Source organism: Pipistrellus hanaki, assembly GCF_964339955.1.
Source record: "Pipistrellus hanaki genome assembly, chromosome: X".
In the NCBI taxonomy this organism is placed as follows: Eukaryota; Metazoa; Chordata; class Mammalia; order Chiroptera; family Vespertilionidae; genus Pipistrellus; species Pipistrellus hanaki.
This window is the reverse complement of record NC_140524.1, coordinates 23,529,196-23,551,488: the sequence shown is the minus strand read 5'-3', so window position 1 is coordinate 23,551,488 and position 22,293 is coordinate 23,529,196. Positions and strand designations below refer to the sequence as shown.

General features: G+C 36.6%; 1 protein-coding gene across 1 annotated transcript in view; it reads right to left on the bottom strand.

Annotated features, from left to right (window-relative positions):
* The window catches only part of GPC3 (glypican 3), a 341,076-nt gene that overhangs the window by 299,996 nt on the left and 18,787 nt on the right, over positions 1–22,293 (bottom strand). Inside the window, exon 2 of the mRNA XM_084870253.1 lies at positions 9,077–9,238. Within this exon, the coding sequence (XP_084726379.1) occupies positions 9,077–9,238 (162 nt within the window). The remainder of the gene's footprint in view (positions 1–9,076; positions 9,239–22,293) is intronic.

The window sequence follows — 22,293 nt, the reverse complement described above, 5'->3', positions numbered from 1 at the left end:
ACTACTCTACTCATGACACCAATAACCAGAGAAAAGAAGGCAAAATGATATTGAGGAAGGAAAAATGGTAAGAGAAAAGAAAAAGGAGAAAAAGAAAATCATCCTAATAAAGAGGGAATATGCAAATTAACTATTCCACCATCACAAAGATGGCGGCACCCACAGTGGAAGCCAAATTCCCAGAGGCCAAGTTCCCGTAATGAGCCTTAAACAGCTTCTCCTCAGACTCCAAAAGTCCACACCTCCACCTGCACCTCAGCCACGGGTGAGTGCCTGTATTTGAAAGGTACTATGAACTGGGTATGGCGAATAAAAGTAAAGGCCAAAAAGAGGGGAAACAACTGTGCCTCCCCCACCCCACCCCACCCCCAGCACCATTCGACTTTGGCAGTTCTTCAGGCTGTCCCTTCTGGGCTCAGCCTCTCATAGCTGTGGACTTAGATCTAGAATCCCCTGCCTCCGGCAGCTCTGTTGGCTTCCTTTCCACAGTCAGATGTTATGCCTGTCCCCAAGGGATGTGGATTTGGTACTGTGCAGCTTTCTTCTGATCCTCTCAGCTTGGAAGTCTTGCATCTCTCTCCAGCCCAGATCCTCAATCTTGCTGTTCTCCAGGTGTCCTCTGCCCTTCCCGGCTGTGAATTGTCTCATCAGCTGTGTCTACTTTGCCACTTCTGGGTGTATGTTATTCAATTTAGATGTTCCTTCTATCTGCTCCAGGATAAGGTTTAGAACACATCTGCCTATTCAATCGCCATTTTGTGTCTCCAGAAATCTATTTTTACTGGTACTACTTATTTTAATATGTGTGTGTGTGTGTGTGTGTGTGTGTGTGTGTGTGTGTGTTCACTGAAATATATACTGAGTGCCAACTATCTCACTGGGTATACAGCAGTGAGGTAGAATACAAATAAGCCCTATCCTCAGAAATATCATTATCTAGTAAAGGAGACCCATATTAATCATATAACCATACATGTATTACTATAAATGTGATAAGTGCTAGAAAGAAAACACACAGTTTCTCAGGATAAGGAATACAATGGAACTTAATCTAATCTAATTATTACATTTTACTTAATCATGTCCAGGGCTAATGCTAAAAAATTTTAAACCAAAAGAGGGAAGCATCATAAATATCCTAATTTCCTTTTATCATTTTTGTTCTCCTTCCTTCCCTAATATAACCAATGAAATCATAGTGTGCCATTGCTTGTTATATCTAGTTACTTTAACTCATTCAGACCACTTGGGGACCATTTAGAAAATGTATACTATTAGTCTTATACACACACACACACACACACACACACACAGAGAGAGAGAGAAAACACACAAATATGTTACAAGCCATTGTCTCTGAATGATAGGATCATGAGTAGATATATTAGATCATTTTTATATTAATTATAATTATATTAAAGTATTTTAAAATGTATATGCCAAACATATGACAGTCAATACCACAAAGCAAATCTATTATATTTAATGTGCGTTGTATGCTTACAAATGCATAAGAGGGAATTAAAAAAAAACAAAAAAAAAAAACAAAGGCTACTATGCATTTATTTCCTACAGTCCAGCATAGAGCTAAGGTCTTCACAGCCCACATTTGATTTAGCCCTCTTTAATTAATGGCTCAGAGAAAAGTGACTTGCCCTTGGTCACAAAGAGAGGGAATAGAGAGTGAAAAATTATACTCCAGTCTTCCTGAAGCCAGGGCCCATGCCTTTCACACTATGCCCCTCTGTTTCTTCCCTGGGTGTTATGCCCTTTCAAAGGAAAGACTGAGTGAGAAGCTGTAAGGCTAGCCAGGGAGTCCAGAAAGACTCATATCTAGTAGGCAATTAATAATGTTTAGATTTTAATTTAATTTAGAAAAAGAAGTGAACTAATTTATCTAACTCCCTCATCTGCCCTTCTTCTTGATCAAGAGTCACATCTATCTAGAGAATACACAAAGGCAATCTCCTCCAAGAACCTTTCCCCTCTAGTTGGAATTAATCTTTTCCAACCCCACATTCCCATACAGAGGCGGATTTCCTGTGAAGATAATGAAATTTAAGCTACAGGGACCCGCACTTGCAATCCTCCTACTGAAAGAGCCACAGGCATTTTGCATTTTTAATTTTTAATTATTGTTCTAAAAGAGGACCCCTAACTGTATAAGCTTTGAGCCCCCCCATGAAACCTGGATCTATCCCTACTCCCCACAGAAAACTGCTAAAATTGTTCTTACAGCATTTTTCTTAGAATGCTTTGTACTCAAAGTTATTCATGTATAAAAGTCTTAGTTACTGAAATTTGAGCTACTTGAAGGTAGGCATGTGGTAGCTTTCATCTTTGAATCCCCCACAATACCTGCCTTCAGATATGCTAGGTACTTGTTCAGCAAATGTGGGTTGTTGTTTTTTTATTAAACACTATAGAATTTCCTTGCAAGAAAGAAAGCTAGAATTGGGGAGATGGCCCATGACCATGAAACAACATACATAGAGGCTGTATAACAAACGGCATCTAAGGGCACAGGCTCTGGAGCTGCATTTGCTAGGTTCTATTCCTGTGTCTGCCATTTTTTGACTGTGTGACTTTAGACAAGTTACTTAATTAAGCTTTCTAGGCCTCTACTTTCTCAGCAATAAAATGAGGCTAATACCAGTACCAAACTTAGGGTTGTTGTGAGATTTAAATAAGACAATACAAGTAAAACACTTTGGAGCAGGACATTTTTTACTCCTCTCTCACTGACTTAGTACATATTGAAAGAGGAGGTTTCTGATTCTCACCCCAAGCCCTCAACTTTCTCTTCTCCATACTAGCCCCATGTCTCCTACCTATACCGACCCAGACTCACTCAAACCCAGCTCTCTTAATAATGACCCTCCATTGCTGAGCTGGGAAATAAAGGTGGATATTAAAGCATGAAACTCAGCTCTGTCTTTGCTGGTAGTCTAGATGTGAGCTGATGGAGGTTGGAATGAAAATCAGAGACAGAACAACAAAGCATCAGTATGTGATCAATGAGACCCCAGAGATGGAATATAGAAAAAAAGAGGCGAGGAAGTATAAAGGAAGATACAAGACCTGATGACTGAAAGATGGGATGAGGGAAAAGGAGGAATACAAGTGTGTATCCAACCCCTGGAGGCATCCCACAGTCAATAGAAGGAAAGGTCTTTTAAATTTCTGTGTTATTACTTCCAGCTTAGAGGAAAATTGTTTTCACCTCCACTCTACTGACAGAATTCAAATCGCTCAAACATATGCTTCATTACTCTGATATCAGGTATTGCAGCTCAGTGAGATGGAAAGAGAAGGAGGAACATACGCTTTCAGAAAATAAAAAAATCCCATGTGGGAGGGGTGGGAAGAAATCACTCTAGGTAAAAGTGTTGTTGTTGTGTTTTTTTCTGGAAGTGTCTAGAGGGCAGGGACAATGTCCATTAATTTACTTTCTTGGGGTAACTAGTGAGAAGGTGGTCAGGGATTATGGCAGTCACAGGTTGTGAGTTCTAAGTCCCACTGAATCAAGTGGCATGGGCTGGGGTATCTGCATTATCTCTATACCTCAGATTGGCCCCAGAACAATCTCCGTTGTACACTGAGTCATTTTTACCAAACTTTTTATTAAACCGTTTTCAGTCTAATGACTGGCTTTTCTAAATCAATAGGGATCACAGGGAAGATTTATAACTCCCCAGTCTCTAGCTCTGCTAAAACCACAGAATTTTGAAACTGAATTGAATTCAGAAGTTCTTAGTTTAAAACTGAAATGACTTTAAACATCCAGTTTCCAATTGTTTTCCCAATAGCATTAATAGTTAAACAATCAAATTTTTTTTTAAACGTTGTAACCAAAATATCTGAGTCAGGGCCATAAAAGTACCCTAATTAAAGCCAGCATCTTCTGGGATCTGATGAGAAACTTACCCTTTTATAATGGGATTACTAGAGCTTTGCTATACAGATAAGCAGTTTGATTAATAATTTACATTTTCAAGAATATATAACCTCACTCATTGTTATGGTTTGCATTCCTAAAATTCTTCTATTCAGTTTAATGTTATTATATTTAGTCCTGGTAAATGAATTAAATTCTTAATTATATATCAATGTAATTATTATCTCACATATATTTATTCTCTCCCATATATTATTTTCTAAGAAGAAAAGGCTGTGACAGAATGGCCAGCAGTTTGAGTCAGGGACTCAGAGCTGTAGCATGGGCAGAACTGTCAAACTAAAAGGGAAAAAATTGTGAAATGGAAAAAAAATTGCTCGGTACTCACTTCGAAGCCCCACTAAATGAACTAAATGAACTAAATAAAAACTAAATGAACAAATGATTGAATCTCAAAAAAAATGTTTATCAATATTCAGGCAATTATTTAGTTACATACTAACTATGAAGGAAAAAAATCTTTGTTTGAATAATATCCCTATACAGTTATTTCAAGAAGAAATTACTGGGGAAATTGCTCTCAGCTGATGGAAAAAGGTGTTCAAACCAAGGTCAGTTTTATTTAAGGTGAGTGGGAGAGACAGGATCTGAAAGAAAAAAAAAGTGTAAGAACTGTCAAGAGCAGATGGAAATGGAAAAATAGGGAGGGGAAAAACAGAAGCAGCACAGAAACATTTTCCCCCTCCCCACTGAAATATTTTTTTCATCTCCTCCACAGAAAGCAGGTAGAAGAAAGCTTTCCAACACTCAGTGAAGCACAACTGAAGATATCTAAAATTTGACTCCTCTTTTCCTTCTCTCTACCATAATAGCATGGCCCAGAAAATATAATTAAAATACAGCCTGAGCACAACAACTTCTTTCTAATGTAACTCCTTATTTGTGTGTAAAATATACCAGACAGGATCCAGAAGAGCAGCTGAAAAAGGAGTGGACCTGGCACAATTAACATTTCAAACAGCACAGCATACTATGGATGAGGGGGGCAGGATAAGGGCAGGGGGTGGGGTGGGAACCGGATGGAGGGGAGCTATGGGGGGAGGGATCTGAACAATAAAGATTTATTTTAAAAAAAAAAAAAAGAGCAGAAACCGGTTTGGCTCAGTGGATAGAGCGTAGGCCTGTGGACTGGAAGGTCCCGGGTTCGATTCCGGTCCAGGGCAAGTACCTTGGTTGCGGGCACATCCCCAGTAAGGAGTGTGCAAGAGGCAGCTGATCGATGATTCTCTCTCATCGATGTTTCTAACTCTCTGTCCCTCTCTCTTCCTCTCTGTAAAAAATCAATAAAATATATTTTTTTAAAAAGAAAAGAAAAAAAATAAAATGAAATATTAAGAAAAAATTAAAATATCTTTATCTGTTCTTATTGATTCTATGAATATGAGTTGTTGGATCATAATACAGGGTCTACTGAGGCATGTAGAGATATACCTCTCTACTAAAAGCCCCCAATTGCCACATTCAGTGAGTTCTTGAGTCCAGTTTCATGTCTTCCACCCTTACTGTAGCTCATAACTTCTTGCTGGTTATATGTACCTCCCTCCAGCAATATTTTATAACCTTTCTATTTAACTGTTATTTACTACTAGATAGAAAACTAGAAAATCAAACTTGTAAAGACTGTGCACAAATTTAGAACATTAGTAGCCTCTGTGCAAGGTCCCAAGGAGCTCTCAGATGAGTCAACTAAATAAGCAGGAGATCCTTGGTATTTAGGTGCCCAGATATGACTTCTGCTTAACCACTATTTCACCTCTCTGGTGAAGAGAGTTCGTGGTATAGGATAGGCAACTTCCAAAAAACCAAAGTGTTACTGAATTCTAAAGAGTTTATTCTCACTCAAACTCAGTGGCACCTTGGAGAAGACTGGAATCATCCAACATACAGGGGGGGGAAAACTAGATATACCCCAAATAATTCCTGATAGCACAAGGTTAAAAGCTATCATAAAATTCTACAAAGAAAACAGAACTCAAAGCTTGAAGGTATAGAAGTGGTGAAGATGCAATGAAAAATTCAGAATTTGGTCCCATTTTTCTTCTCAAGGACCACAAATCCTACAACTTCTTAATTTTATTTAACTTTAAGCACACTGAGAAAAAGAAAAATATTGTCACATGATGGCTTGAAAGAAGCTGTGGCATCAATGACTTTCTTCATCTATAAAATGAAGATAATTATCATATGAACCTCTTAGGGCTTCTGGGGAAATTAAATGAGATAATTGTGTAAAAGTAAACATCATATAGTAGGCACTTAATAAATTGCCACTACTATTATCATTATCATCATAATTATTATTAGGTAGGGGGGGGGAATAGAAAAGAAAACCGACTTTAATAGAGTTTCTCAAAAAGAATTAATTAAGCAGAAACAAAAAATGACTGTGCTGCCCCATTTTACTAAGTACATCTAAGTAAATTAAATTTAGGAAACGAGGCAATGCAAAGATTGAAAATAAAGTACAACTTTCTTTAATGCTTCAATCATTATCAAAACAACATTAGCAATACAGCACTCCAACCACTGTAGCAAAGAGCCCCAGGCTCATTTATGAGGGCAAAGGCTTTCTGCAAATGAAGACATAAAATCCAAATCAAGGCAATAAGGATTGCTCGAGGAACCGTGCACATATTTGCAGAGAGCACTCAGTGCTTAAACACCCCCAAGTGGAATCCTAAATAGATTGTGGATCTAGGCCAAGATCAGGATGAGCTTTCTTCAACTTCATGTGGTGGAGAGAATAGCTCACATCTAATTTCATATGCATGAAGTATTGGAGAAATTTTCTCAATAATTTCATCTATCAGCATCTTGGGGAGGAAATATATTTTAGGAAAAAAAAACTGTGCCCCCCTCCCATTTATCATCTTGTAGGGGTCTCTGATTTTAGTCTCGTCTCCCCAAATGTTTGTCATACAAATGGTTCTGGGGCAATGCCTCTACAAATATGACATTGGCTTGAGGTCTGACATCAAAGTCTATCTTTTTCCTATGAAGCAGGGAAAGAGAATGAAAAAAGATTAAAAACAAATACATAGTATAGTGACAAGGAAGAAGACCACACAATGAGTTCAGACATCATCTAGCCGTCTCTATGTTCCTTTGCTAGGATTGGCCATATGTCTGTCCGAACAATTTGAATAATTTAAGGTGATTTAAAAAATACATATATTGTGTGTGTGTGTGTGTGTGTGTGTGTGTGTGTGTGTGTGAGAGAGAGAGAGAGAGAGAGAGAGAGAGAGAGAGAGAGAGAGAGAGAGAGAAATACAACTAGTAGGTGCTGCCCCCATTTCCTACCATTCTGTTTACATGACTAATGTTCAAAATCCATGCCACAGCAGCCATATCTGTAAATTAATCCTATCAAAATCTTGCAAAAACTCCCTTTCTCACCTATTCTTGAGCTGTTGCAGGCCTAGAAAACAATGTGCAAAATGCAGGACTAGACAGAGATGGTTACACCCAAAGCATTCAGATGGAGAGTAATGTCAACTACTCTGCATGTAAGAATACCAGTGTGATCATTCTATCAAACCCCTCTAGGCAGGCAATAGTAGTAAGATATGTGTGGGCCTGGTTATTCTTGGAATTAAATCACAAATACTCCATTCTGAAAAAGCACCTTAACACCCCAAAAGGTAAGATTCAGTTCTCATCTTCAACCCAATTCTCATGTCACATTATTTCTTATCACCCCCATTTTCAGCCAGCCAATCTAAGAGGTACATGAATGGTACATGTATTTTTAAAATCACCTTAAATTATTCATTCTATTGCCAAATTGTTAGTCTCAACAAACTCTTCACAAGAGTCTGACTACTAAATAGGTTTAAAAATACTTCAAGCTGATATATTGTACTTCATATAATCAACCCAACATCCCCTGAAGTTTTGTCCCAAGAAACTGTTGTGAATGTATGATTTATTAGCTAATTTGAATAATTTTGTAAGCTAATTCTAAGAATTTCATTATAACATACAAAATAAGCTATAATCAACCCACCTTACAATTCAAAGAGGTTAATTTTAATAAAGGTAGTATAACTCTAAAGATTTGGAATATCAAGTAGTCAGAATTATTATTTTTTCTATACAACCTCAATTCTTTCTTTATGGGGCAAGAAAAAGGCAGCTGATTACATCTGCTTAAGAAAAAATAAAAGCCCCAATATCCTTAATTAATTTTCCCTCACAGGAGGCAGCATACTGAGGTTGTTAATTCTGCTTTCACTTATTATTCTGCTTATTAGTTGTGTGACCTTATAATTCTGCTTATAGTTGTGTGACCTAGGGCAAGTTACTTAGCCATTCTGTGCCTTGGATTTTTATCCATAAAATGGGGATAATAATAATGATACTTCCATTTCAGAATTATTTTGAGGATTAAATGAATTAATATATGTAAAGCACTTATAAGATTACCTAGCATATAATGCTATATACATGCTTGCTATTACCAATACTGTTACCCTTATCATTATCATCCCTAGCTGGGTCTTTGAATCAAAGGAGGTATTCCCCATCCTGCCACTCCTACAAGTTAGCAAAGAGAAATGCAATTTCCTACACATCTGGCAATGCAACAACAGATTATTTTAGTCACAGACAGATATAGTAAGAACTGAAACTCACAAGAAGTGAAAACCACTCACACAAATGAGAAAATGTAGAGCCATCAAACCAGTTTTCCCCTCTTAAATGGAAATGGTCCCAGTGGTCAGAAGGAGTTTGTATATGTTTCAGAACTATCTAACTCATGCCTGGAGAAAACTAGTATTTAAGTAAACTATTTTTATTCTTTAAGCAAGTCTTACAGGTTATTTGAAAGAAAATATAATTTACTCTTTCTAAAGGAATTTATAACATTTTACAAACAGATAAACAGTATGTCCTTGGACATGATTTTTTTGCCAATACCTACCTTTCCAAAGATTGGAATGAAACGTCTTTAAAAAACATGTTTTCCTTAAACAGAATTTTTTTCTTACTAGAAGGTATTTATATCAAGCATTAATGCCATAATGGTAATTTATAACTTATATTTAGCTTTTGAAAGCCAAGTACCCACATAATGATACCTCTGGCACCACATTTAAAATGATTGCCAGAACTCACCTTGGAAAACTGCAGCATTCTGGATAATTAAGAACTTGAGCTCCATACTTGCAGATTGAAGCAGTTGTTCCATGTTCAAACGTGCCGTTATTTGGTATTTTTCTTCCATCTTCCTTGAGCAGCATGTTGGGCCCTTGGGGAGACATACTTGCAAATCTGATCCTGAAACAAACAAGTTTTTCATGTTTCAGTAAGCAGAATATCACATACACACACTCACACAGAGAAAAGAGGCAAGGCCAAAACAATGCATTTCTTTTAAAGTTCAGTAAAATGTTGATTATTCAAAATTAGTGTTTATCTTAACTAATCCCTTCTTCCCAAATATCCTTATGACTGATTCTATTTGAATAACCATTAGAATTAATTACCTAGGTTTGACTCATAAATTCTGCATAAGTTTAATTTATTGCACCATGTATATATACACCATTGAATACCTATATTTAATGTCTGTTAAAAGATTAATCTACACCCCTACAATTTATTTTTTTTCTGATTATAATTTACAAATGAGAACATAACCAAGAAGTAATTTTCAAAATTCCAGTTATGATTTCCAAATGAAATGGATGTCTGGTCAACCCAATGTTGCTTTTTGGGGGATAAATGTATAAAACAGCAGTATCATACTGAAGCTTTGTTGCTGTTATAATTTTAATTAAAGATCTAAGGCAAGAGTTACAGAGGAAACACCCAGAGTACAATATTAACATTCAGGCAATCACCTAATTCCTTGGGACTCCAAAATTATAGTTCTATCACAAATGCAGAACTCTTGTTCCTTTGAACTCCTGAGCTATTTCACTGCTACCTACATTATGATACAGAATGTTTTTATTTTTGCATTTCCATAAAGATTTGCCAAATCAGGACCTATTCTGAGTCTTCATTCAATGTGAAAACTATTGACAGTATTACAAATGTCTTTCATTTTCCCAACCTTTGCCCCTCTCCACTCAGCTCATACCCACCCACCCCCAGGTCTTCACCACCATATTGTCTGTGTCCATGGGCTATGCATATAAGTATAAAAATTCTTTTACTTATCTCGCCTCATCCTCTCACCCCCACATTGAGTGTGTTAGTTTGTTCCATGCCTCCATGCTTCAGTGTGATTTTTTATAACATCCTTCACAGTTGACCAATCTCTACTTCTTCAAACACTCTCTTTCTTTCTTGTTTTAGTGAACCTACCCCATACCCCCCACCCCCACATACACACACAAGCATGCACCTACTGCTATGGCCATTTTTCTCTCTCTTTTCTTGCTTCCTCTTCTCCTGCCTATCACTTAAATTTTATTGACCCTTTCCTTCATTCTATTGTACATCTCCTCTCTGGATGATCTTACCTAAACCCATACAATTGCTAAACTCCCTAATCCAGCCCTCACCTCTTTTCCAAGTTCCAAAATCCTACATTTTCAACTACTTTATGGGCATCTAAGATTTAGCATGCCCAAAACTGAACTCAATATATCTCATAAACACACTCATACACAGTTCTCTGTCTTCTGTACTCTGTTATCTCAGTTAATGATCATCATCCATCAAGTTTCCCAGCGATAGAAACCTTTATCATTCTCAGCTCTTTATTGGTGACTCAACACACTTTTGCACCCATCGAAGTCATCAGCATATGAATGAAAACTGAAGCCATGGGAGTAAATGAAAGTCATCCACCAAATATTAATTGAGTACCTATGTGCCAAGCACTGTGGCTATAGCAGTATACAAAGTCCCTCCCCTTGAGGACCTTAATTCTGGTAGACAACAAACTATGATAATAAGTACTACAGAAAAAATAAAACTAAGTAAGGAAGGAAAAACCAATTGTGATATTTTACGTATACATATATATGAAATAGAATTGTACTCAGCCATGAAAAGGAATAAAGTATTGATACATGTTACCACATAGATGAATTTTTAAAATATTGCATTAAATTTTTTTTAATTACATACTCTATGATTCCATTATATAAATATCTAAAACACGAAAACTAATCTATAGTGACAGCAGTTAAGTGATTGTTAGGAGGTGGAGCACAGGGAGGGGTGGGAGTGAGGAAATTTGGGATGATGATGGATATATTCATAATTTTCATTGTAGTGATTGGTTTATATCAGATTTATCAAATTATACCCTTAAAATGTGTGCAATTTATTGAACCAATTATACATCAATGAAGCTGTTAATTTTTCTTTTTTTGAATCATTTATTTTTTAAATTTCTTTATTGATTAAGGCATTACATATATATCCTTATTCCCCCATTACCCCCACCGCCTGTTGTCTGTGTCCATTGATTAGGCTTATATGCATGTATATAAGTCCTTCGGTTGATCTCTCCACCTTAGCCCCACCATCCCCTACCTTCCCTGAGGTTTGATGTTCTGATTGATGTTTCTGTCTGCGGACTGTTTTTGTTCATCAGTTTATGTTGTTCCTTATATTTCACAAATGAGTGAGATAATGTGATATTTATCTTTCTCTGCCTGGCTTATTTCACTTAGCATAATGCTCCCTAGCTCCATCCATGTTGTTGCAAATGGTAAGAACTCCTTTTTCAACCACAGCATAGTATTCCATTGTGTAGATGTACCATAGTTTTCTATTCCATTCATCTGATGATGGGCACTTAGGCTATTTCCAAATCTTAGCTATGGTGAATTGTGCTGCTCTGAACATAGGGGTGCGTACATTCTTTTTGTGTTTCTGGTTTCTTGGGATATATTCCTAGAAGTGGGATCACTGGGTCAAATAGGAGTTCCATTTTTAGTTTTTTGAGGAAACTCCATATTGTTCTCCATAGTGGCTGCACCAATCTGCATTCCCACCAGCAGTGCATAAGGGTTCTTTTTTCTCTGAATCATCACCAACACTTGTCATTTATTGATTAGTTGATGATAGCCATTCTGACAAGTATGAGATGGTACCGCATTGTTGTTTTGATTTGCATTTCTCAGATAATTAGTGACTTATTATCACCCATCGGGGTGAGCCAGCCAGACCCCACCTATGTACGAATTCGTGCACCAGCCCTCTAATGGTGTATAAAAATGCCATAGATTTTTGGGTGTTAATTTTGTGTCCTACTACATTGACTAATTCATTTATTAAATCTAATAATTTTTAGAGTCATTAGGGTTTTCTATGTACAGTATCATGTCATCTGCAAATAATGGTAATTTTACTACTTATTTTCAAATTTGAATTCCTTTTATTTCTTCTTCTTGTCTAATCACTATGGCTAACACTTCCAGTACTATGTTGAACAGTAGTGGTGAAAGCGGGCATCCCTGTCTTTTTCCTGTTTTTAGGGGAAATGGTTTTAGTTTTTGTCCATTAAGTATGATGTTGGCTGTGGGTTTGTCGTATATGGCTTTTATTATGTTGAAGTATGATCCCTCTATTCCCACTATGCTAAGGGTTTTTATAAAGAGTGTTGGACGTTTTCTGCATTGATTGATATGACTATGTGATTTTTGTCTCTCAATTTGTTTATGGGATATATCACATTTATTGATTTAGGGATATTGTGCCATCCTTCCATTCCTGGAATAAATCCCACTTGGTCATGGTATATGATATGTCTAATATAATACTGGATCCGATTTGCTAGAATTTTGTTGAGGATTTTGGTATCTATGTTTATGAGGGATATTGGCCTGTGATTCTATTTCTTTGTATTGTGTTTATCTGGTTTTGGGATTTGGGTGATGCTGGCTTCATAGAAAGAGCTTGGAAGTGTGCCTTCCTCTTAAACTTTTTGGAATAGTATGAGGAGGATTGGTTTTAGTTCTTCTTTGAATGTTTGGTAAAACTCCCCTGTGAAGCTGTCTGGCCCTGGGCTTTTGTTTGCTGGAATTTTTTTTATTACTGCTTCAATTTCCTCTGTAGTTATTGGCCTATTGAGATTTTTTATTATTCCTGATTGAATTTTGGAAGGTTTTATTTTTGTAGGAATATGTCCATTTCCTCTAGGTTGTTTAGTTGGAGAATAAAGTTGTTCATAATACTTTTTCATAATCATTACTTAATCTCTTACATTTCTGATTTTGTTTATTTGGGTCCTCTCCCTTTTTTTCTTGGTGAGCCTGGCTAGAGGTTCATCAATCTTGTTTATCTTTTCAAAGAACCAGCTCTTGGTTTCATTGATCTTTTGTATTTTTTTTTTTTTTTGGACTCTATGTCATTTATTTCTGCTCTGATGTTTATTATGTCCTTCCTTCTGCTCACTCTGGGCTTTTCTTCTTGCTCTCTTTCTAAATCTTTAGGTTGTAGAGGTATATAATTTATTACCAGTGAGGTTTTTTGTTTATTTTTGTGGTTTTGGTTTTTTTAAAAGGTAGGCCTGTAATGCTATGGACTTTCCTCTCAGGACTGCTTTTACTGTGTCCCATAGATTTTGGATTGTTGTGTTTTGATTGTCATTAGTTTCCAGGATGCTTTTAATTTCTTCTTTGATATCTTTGGTAACCCAATCATTGTTTAATAACATGCTAGTTAACTTCCAAGTATTTGATATTTTTTTTGTTTTGTTTTTATTGTAGTTGATTTCTAATATTATGCCATTGTGGTCTGATAAGATGCTTGATATGATTTCAATCTTCTTCAATGTGGAGAGACTTTGCCTATGACCCAATATGTAGCTATCTTTGAAAATGTCCCATGAGCATTTGAGAAGAATGTGTATTTTGTAACTTTGGAGTGAAATGTTCTGAAGATATCAATTAAATCTATCTAATCTGGTGAGTCATTGAGGATTGCTGGGGTGTTTGAGGGTTTTTTTGTTTTGTTGTTTTGGAGGGTTTTTTGTTAATTTTTTTTGTCTAGAGGATTTACCCAGTGATGTCAGTGGGGTATTAAAGTACCCTACTATGATTATATTGCTGTCAATCTCTCCATTGATAGCTTCCAGAAATTTTATTTTTATATATTTGGGTGCTCCTGCATTGGATGCATATAAGGAAGGCTTTTTTCATAAGGCAATATTTGAGGATATATGAGGGAAGAGAGGGAGAGTACCAGGATTTTATATCCTCCACCAATACTAGCAAATATTAGGGCTCAATGAATATTAATTCAAATATCCTTCCTCTTTTGAAACTCCTGATTCAATCAAACTCTTCCTTCAATAAATATTTGTTGAGTTTCTTCTGTTATGGCCATGAAAATATGCATCTCAGACATCCTACTGTGGGGAATGTAATTGACTAATGGTCCCAGCTACTGCATTCTGAATTTACCATCATGTTGTGCCCAGCCCACAATCACTATGGCAAACATGCTAAGTCCTATGATACTCGGAACTTTGTTGACAGGGATTTTTGGCTTTACAACTCCCAGTTGACGTAAACAAATTTTTCCAATGGTCTTAGGTGACCCTGCTAGCGTTTCTCAACCTGTGGGTCATGACCAACAGGTTGAGAATCACTGTTGTAGAGCCTAAGACCATTGGAAAACACAGATATTTATATTACGATCCATTAACAATAGCAAAATTACAGTTATGAAGTAGCAAACAAAATAATTTTATGGTTGGGGGTCACTACAACATGAGGAACTATATTAAAGGGTCACAGCATTATAAAGGTTGGGAACCACTGGTCTAAAGGGATTAACAGAGATAAATACTTAGTGCATAGTAAATGAGTGCAATAAAGCAACAGTTAGCTAGGATTATGTATTGGGAAAATATATATTGGGAAAATAAGGAGGATTCCCCCAAAGTCCCTTAAGGTCCTTAAAATAAGATTCCATAATGAATATCAAACTTTATGGAAACAAGGCTGGAAAGCATTTTTAGACATTTTAAAGAGCTTTTCAACAACTGAGGCTTTAAAGGAGTGGAGAGGAGACTAGTTAGCCCTAAATTACCAGAAAATTTATTTTTTTACTACATCTTATTTCCCTGGGAATTCCAGTTAAGTCTTGGCCTTAATGAATATGTCCAAGTTTCAAGTTTTGCCTCACATGACATCACTGTTGGGAGACTACAGTATTGATGCTAAGCATTCCACTTTTCCCTCCTCATGTGAGCTACTGACAAATGTAATAAAGGAGTGCACTGATAATACATATCCCAAAACCTAATCAAGCACTGCAATTTATAGTACTGGATGGAAAGGTAATATTTAACATGTCAAAATACAATTTGGGGTCTGGAGACAGAGTTCAGATTTATTTCCTAGAAATGTCAATCTCACATACAAGTCTTAAACTGATTGGAAATATGGTCTAAGCCTAAAAGCTTTATGATTATCTTCAGAAAAAGGGGGAAACAATTAGTTCTAGCTCACTGTGTTCTTTCTACATAAGGTTACAAAATGTAATGCTATTCTAGGAATAGAAATTGATTCAGCTTATGGGACCAAGAAGGGAAAGATTCCCATTAGGGAAGAGTGGCTAATCTAGATTTAAGCAAGTTCATATGTAACACACATGTATATAGCCAGTATTTTGCATATACCAAATTCTTGTTCACCTAGCCAGGTTTAATCTATTTTATTGGTAAACTGATACAGTATGTGTATGAAAGATATCTATTTGAATATGTTCATCAAATTAAATGTTATAGATACAATCCTTTGTGCTTTTAAATTTCCACTGGTGATGACTCCTAGCTTTCAGAAGTGGTAGGATTAGTTGGCAAGGTGACTGTTCATAGTGTTCTTACTCCCACCAGATCTAGTGGGAGTTATAAAATAATAAGGCTCAGATCTGTTTTTTGTGAAGTACTATGAGTTTCTTAGATCTTAGAAGGAAGCAAATTTCTGCTCAGTGTACCTACAGAAACCCAGAAATGACTCTTTGAATGATCATGAAACCAGTTCGGTTGCCTTTGATATGATAATTCATAAAGTAACTTAGAGCTTGATTAGTGTGTCTCTTCTCTGAGGTGGTCAAGTCTCATTATTGTATAAACTCCCACAACTGCAAAAAAATTATTTAGCCAAAAGTCTTTAAGGAATAAAACCTCAAATGAGAACTTTTGGGGAAACATTTCAGATGTCATGAAGAAAGATATATGTTATATACAAATATAAGAAATTTATATATGACAACATTTGTCCTTCCTCCCAGTTATCACTGCCTAGTTAACTAGTTATCAATAAATCAGTACCATTTAACTGTGGGCTAAGAGTTAGCTATAGATTTGAGGAAATAAAATATCTATAAACCGATAAGAACTCAGGATTTCCAAACTGGGAAGGAGAGAAATATATGCCAAAGAGAAAAAACATTTCAAATTCAGTTTGTATATCCCATAGAACAGCTTGAAATAAGTCCCAGTATAAAACAGCATAGGGACCAATGTGAGACTGGAGAGCTAGACATGCCTAAATGAAATTACAACAATGAAATATGACCATTTCGATGCACGAACATGTACATGAAAGAAACAAAAAAAGAAAAAGCACACAAAATAGGAAGAAATAGAAAAATAATTTAGAGAGGAATCCTCATTAACAAAACAAAGAATTATTCTGGGAACTGAATCCGAGTGGGATGAATAAAAAGTAAAGCCAAGAGCAAATGACTAGAGGGGTACACCAAGAACTGGTACATACTTGTGTTCATAAAAGCAAAAAGGTCAATTCAAGAAAAAAGAGGCAACCCGCAAAAGACACATTAAAGATAAAAATATTCTTTTAGTATGTCAGGAACAAAAGAAGGTTAAAGGAAAATAGTTCTTTTATTAGATGGAAAGGAAAAGGAATGGTGGACCACACTCATCAAATTCTTTTTGTAAAAATGAAATTCAGCTGGAAAATGGGAATAGAGACCAGCAATATAGCCTGGGATGAAGATAAGGTGAAGAATGAACAAATGAGCCAGAAACGTTCAACTCTTTCAGGCTTAATAACTTGCATTCCCAGATGCTAATAAAAAAAATTAAAATTAACTGAAGTCATTACAGGGCTGCTGGTTTCCATTTATTTTGGAGGATTAAAAAGTACCTTCATATCTCTGGCTGGTTTGGCTCAGGGATAAAGCTTCAGCCTGCGGACCAAGGAGTCCCAGGTTCAATTCCAGTCAAGGGCACATGCCTGGGTTGCAGGCTCGGTCCAACATGCAGGAGGCAGCCAATCAATAAATCCCTCTCATCATTGATGTTTCTATCTATTCTTCTCCCTTCCTCTCTGAAATCAATAAAAATATATATTTTTAAAGTACTTTCATATTATAATCTCCTCTCCTAGTTCTGAAGAACAGAGAATGACTCCCATCTACTTTGGGATGCCCTGCTGATCCCATTCAGCCTTCTATAGATAGTGTTGAATTAATGAGCACTACAGACTGAGAACACTAGCAAAGATCTTTGGTCTGTCTGATCTAAAAAGAGGGAATGGAGACAGATGACCCTGAAAATTTTACATCCATATGCTTAACTTTGACCTTGAAAAAAACGTTAAAATACGACCCAAAAAACTCAATTTCCAAACATCTTGAAAATTTACAAATAGATGTTTCACTTGAAGGAACTATGAAGTAATTCGTTTCTAATTATTCTGAGACAATGTCTTGCTTATGCATTGGGTCCAGTTCTGGATCATACAACTGAAAGGGCATATTATAGTTATGGAAGCTTTCCTATGGGGGATTATGCCCATGTGTATCCAAGCTGAGCACCCTACCTGTGCCTCTCCTCTCAGAGGCTAAACCAAGATAGTCCCCAGAAGGTTCCCTGCTGATGTGTACTCTTATGTAAAGGGATCTCTTAGTTTGGTTACTTGTCTTCTTGACCTTCATCACAAATCCTTTCCTTTGGGTCCACTTTTTGCTCTATTTTGGTCCCATTCAAGGACTTGACATCTCATACTGCTCTTGATTTCCCTTGGCCACCTCCCCTATGCAGTCATAGGCTCAAGATCAGATGTGACCTAATTATGTGCCTGAACCCTGTCCTTAATTGGAAGATGTTAGTGAACGTGTATGGGGTTGTTTAAATATGTCTGTTCTATTGAATTTTACTCTAAATCAGTATTAATGGCCTCAGCACCATGGTAGGCACTAGAGGACAAGAAAGAGCAAAAGCACTCATGGCCCCTCTTACCCAGTTGCTTATAATTTAGTCCTAACCCTGCCATTCAGTAGCTGTGTAAGCATGGGCAGGTTATTTAACTGCTACAGGGCTTTTTTGTCCTTATCTATAAAATGAAGTTATCAATAGCTCTTACTTTACAGAGTTATTGCAAGGATTGAGTAAGATTATGTGTGCAAAGCTTTTAGTCTTCTCAGTATAAGGTAAATATTTAATACATGTTAAGTAAAATTAAAATAAATTCATGCTAGAAATACCAGACTTTCACACAAAACAGCTAGAGAACAGTAAAAGTTGGTCTATGTTTAGGTTATGAAACATGCAGTATATTTTCAGAGGTAATAAAAATAGTCCATATTTAAGTTGGGGTAGTGGTTACATGGGTATATATATTTGTCAAAGCTCATGAAATTCTTCATTCAAAATGAGTGCATCTTATTATTTGTAAATTAGAGGCCCGGTGCACAAAATTCGTGTAAGGGCCTTGGTCGCCACCACTGCTGCAGCCACCTATGTCTCAGACCCTGCCCACTGCTGTGACTCAGGGCCTCTGCTGCCTCTGCTGTGGCCCCCACCCATGGCAGCTTTGTCTGGTCTAATTAGCATAATATGATTTTAATATAATAGATATCTCAATAAAGTTGATTTTTTAAATCAACTTTATTTTTTAAATGCAATATGGATAACACTTGCTAGATAAGGGAATACCCACCAGAAGCTCTAAGGGCCATAGAAGACTTCCAGGGGAAAATGGGGCTTGAGCTAGACAGTAAAGGATTGGAAGGATTTGGAAAGACCAATGGGTGAAACGTGTTTGGCACCAGTGGAGTAGTGGGACAAGACTAACCTGCCTGTTGAGAAGCTTCAATCTAGGGTGGAGCTTGCTTATCAGTTAAGACAGGACAGAATTTGAAGGGCCTTGAATGCAGACAGATGCCTGTGGGTTTGACACCATAGGCTATAAAGGACCACTGTTGATTCTCAAGCAGAGGCATAATATGATGAAGAGTGCTGTTTAGGAAGATTAGTCTTACTGCCTGAAATTGGGAAATGGACTTAATAACCTCTCAAGGTCACTTCCAGCCCTTGGATTCTCTAATTACCTTTATTATGCTCTATATGTTGGTTATCTTACTAGACTGCAATTTTAGCAAATGACTATAATAAATTGTCAAAAATCACTTTAAAAACACATTAAAAAACAAAAATATTCATGTGCATCTTGATCCTTATGTTTTTCTAAGAGCAGATAGAACATACTCAAACAGCAACAAAAGAGAATGAATCGTCAGAGCTCAGTAAAAATGAAAATTGAATTTTTTCCATATATATAATGATTTGACACAATTGTCAAGATCTTATTTATGAATGAAGGATTATTATTATTATTTTTTTTTTGCTAACAAAGGTACATTGTGCTAAAAAATAATAATGTAATATTATCATTAAAATAATATTAAGCTAATAAATGAATGGCATCCAAAACTGGTTGCTTCATGACTTATAGGGAAAATAATAGATGCCCATTAAAATTATCCAAACGAGTAAGTGCATATTGCACTATTAATGAACCAAGAAAAAAATAATTTTTTTAAATCTTTATTGTTGAAAGTATTACATATGTCCCCTTTTTGCCCCCATTAACCCCTTTTAGCCCGCCCCTGCCCTTGACCCTAGGCCTTCACCACCCAATTGTCTGTGTCCATGGGTTATGCATATATGCTTACAAATTATTTGGTTAATCTCTTCCCACCCACCCACCCACCCACCCCAGCCTTCTCTCTGAGGATCGACAGTCTTTTCCATGTTTCTATGTCTCTGGATTTATTTTGTTCTTCCGTTTATTTAAATACTTTTTATAAATGGAGGACAAGTCAATTTGCTATCCAAAAATATTAGCTAATTTCCTTAGCATATAATAGTGCTATTAGAACGGTGCCTTTTCCCCTAATTAATCATTATCTAAATCAAATCTTACACTCATTAATTTCTTGCTAATCAAGATAGGAATACAGATGAAAAAAATGACTGCATTTGAAACTGGGAGGGAAAATGATGATTGCTGGTAAAAGAAATTATCCTAGAGAGAGCAGCTTAAAGTTACCCGTCTGTTATTTAGCCTGAAAGAAAATGACCTTGTAGAGGGCACACCTGGGTATCATACGTTCAGACTTTTATGCATATAATTGATTTCAAAGAGAAAGGGAGAGATAGAAACATCAATGATGAGAGAGAATCACTGATCAGCTTCCTCCTGCAGGCCCTACACTGAGGATCAAGCCCACAACCAGGGCATGTACCCTGACGGGGAATCAAACCATGATCTCCTGGTTCATAAGTCAATGCTCAACCACTGAGCCAGCCGGGCACAAGCTTAGACTTTAAGTCAAAGATCACGCCTAGGACTACTACATACTCTACTTTTTACATTTTACCTAAGTAAAACGTAGGCCAAAATGTGTCTGCCACACTATAGTTAGTACTGGAAGTTTAAAGCAACCCTAGAGATAAGCCATTCTCTAAACCTGAAAATTAAAGAATGAATTACTTTTACCTCTACTGCCAGCTATCAACTAAATATCATTTCATACCTTGTAAAAGTTGAATCCCTAGATCACTACCTTCTCCCACAAAGATATTTTTTCTGGACTACATTCCCAACCAGCAGCAGTCAACATGTGCTCTGGGAATACAAATTTTATGATTACATTCATCCTGACAACATGGTGAAGAATTCATTCATCCAACATTTACTGACTGCCTACTTTGTGCCAGGGACTATACTCAACCTAAAGAATACTACATTAATGAACAAGACAGAGTCCCTGCCCTGGGGATCACAGACTGGTCCCATAAATGGGCTCCCAAACTAATTAAAAATTAGCATCATTCTGGACACCTTACTTGCCTTCATCCCCTATAACCAAATGTTACTAATGCCATTGGTTCTGCTTGTTAAAAGTCCCATCATCTTTTCCCTTCTCATTTGCCTTATCACTTCACCTTTTTTCAATTGGACAAGAATAGCTTCCAAAATGGCCTTCATGCCTCTACACTCTTCCATAAAAGTCAAGAAGAGATGTTTCTAAAGTATGTATTTGATCACATCATTCTTCTTCTTTAAAAACATCTAAGAAAATGGAGCAAGGGCACAAGGGTACATAAATGTGTGGCAGATTTAGGCACTGCCAAGGAATATGGTATGGATAAAGGGATAAATGAACTGGAGGAGAGTAACAGGGGAACTATGTGAGCCCTGCTACAAGATGATTCTTACTTTTTGTTGGCTGTTTTTTGTCTGTATGCTATACATTTTCCAGCTTTACTGATGTATATTTGACTCCTAGTTATCTTTGGATTGGATTATCACAGGAGTGTTCATGGGAGCAGAAAAATATGTTCTCCACAGGTTTTCTGTCCTTGGAATTCACATAGCATTCTGCATCCTTTATAAAGACACTTCTCACACACTCTAACTTGTACCATAGTTATCTGCATGCCTTATCTCCACCAGATTTAAGTTCATTGATGGAAAGACCCTTGACTGACTCATCTTTGTATCTCAAGAGGCTAGCTGAGGTTTGGGCTTGATGTGCTCCCTTCTCACTTATAATCAATGCCAGAATTTTAAGAGGGTTCAATTTGAAAAGAACTAGGTCATATTAATTGATACTACTAGACCAACTTTTAGAAAAACAGTATTTTATTCCAGCGAACAGCATTCTATTCTTTTCCCCTTCTCCCTTCCCTCCTCTCTCTCTCTCTCTCTCTCTCTCTCTCTCTCTCTCTCTCTCTCTCTCTCTCTCTCTCTCTCTCTCATACACATTCAGTCTATTTAGATGGGGAAAACCCCTAAAAAACAAAATTGGGTTGGAGAATAATGCCAACTACTCTGGAGTCAGGATAAAAAAAATGTTCCATTTAGAATTCTGCCAGAGGATTAAACTAAGGCAATTTTTCTATACCCCTAGTCACTCTTTCACTAATTATTATTCTACTCAGACAAGTAGCTGAGATCCTGTCTTTCGGGAGATGTATACTTTTTATTTTTCAGATACAATCTTCAAATATTCAGACCTGAAACATAGCTGAGAATTTCAACATCCTAGACCCACTCTGTTGTTTTAAGCCACCAAATTTGAGCTAATTTTTTTGGTAGCCC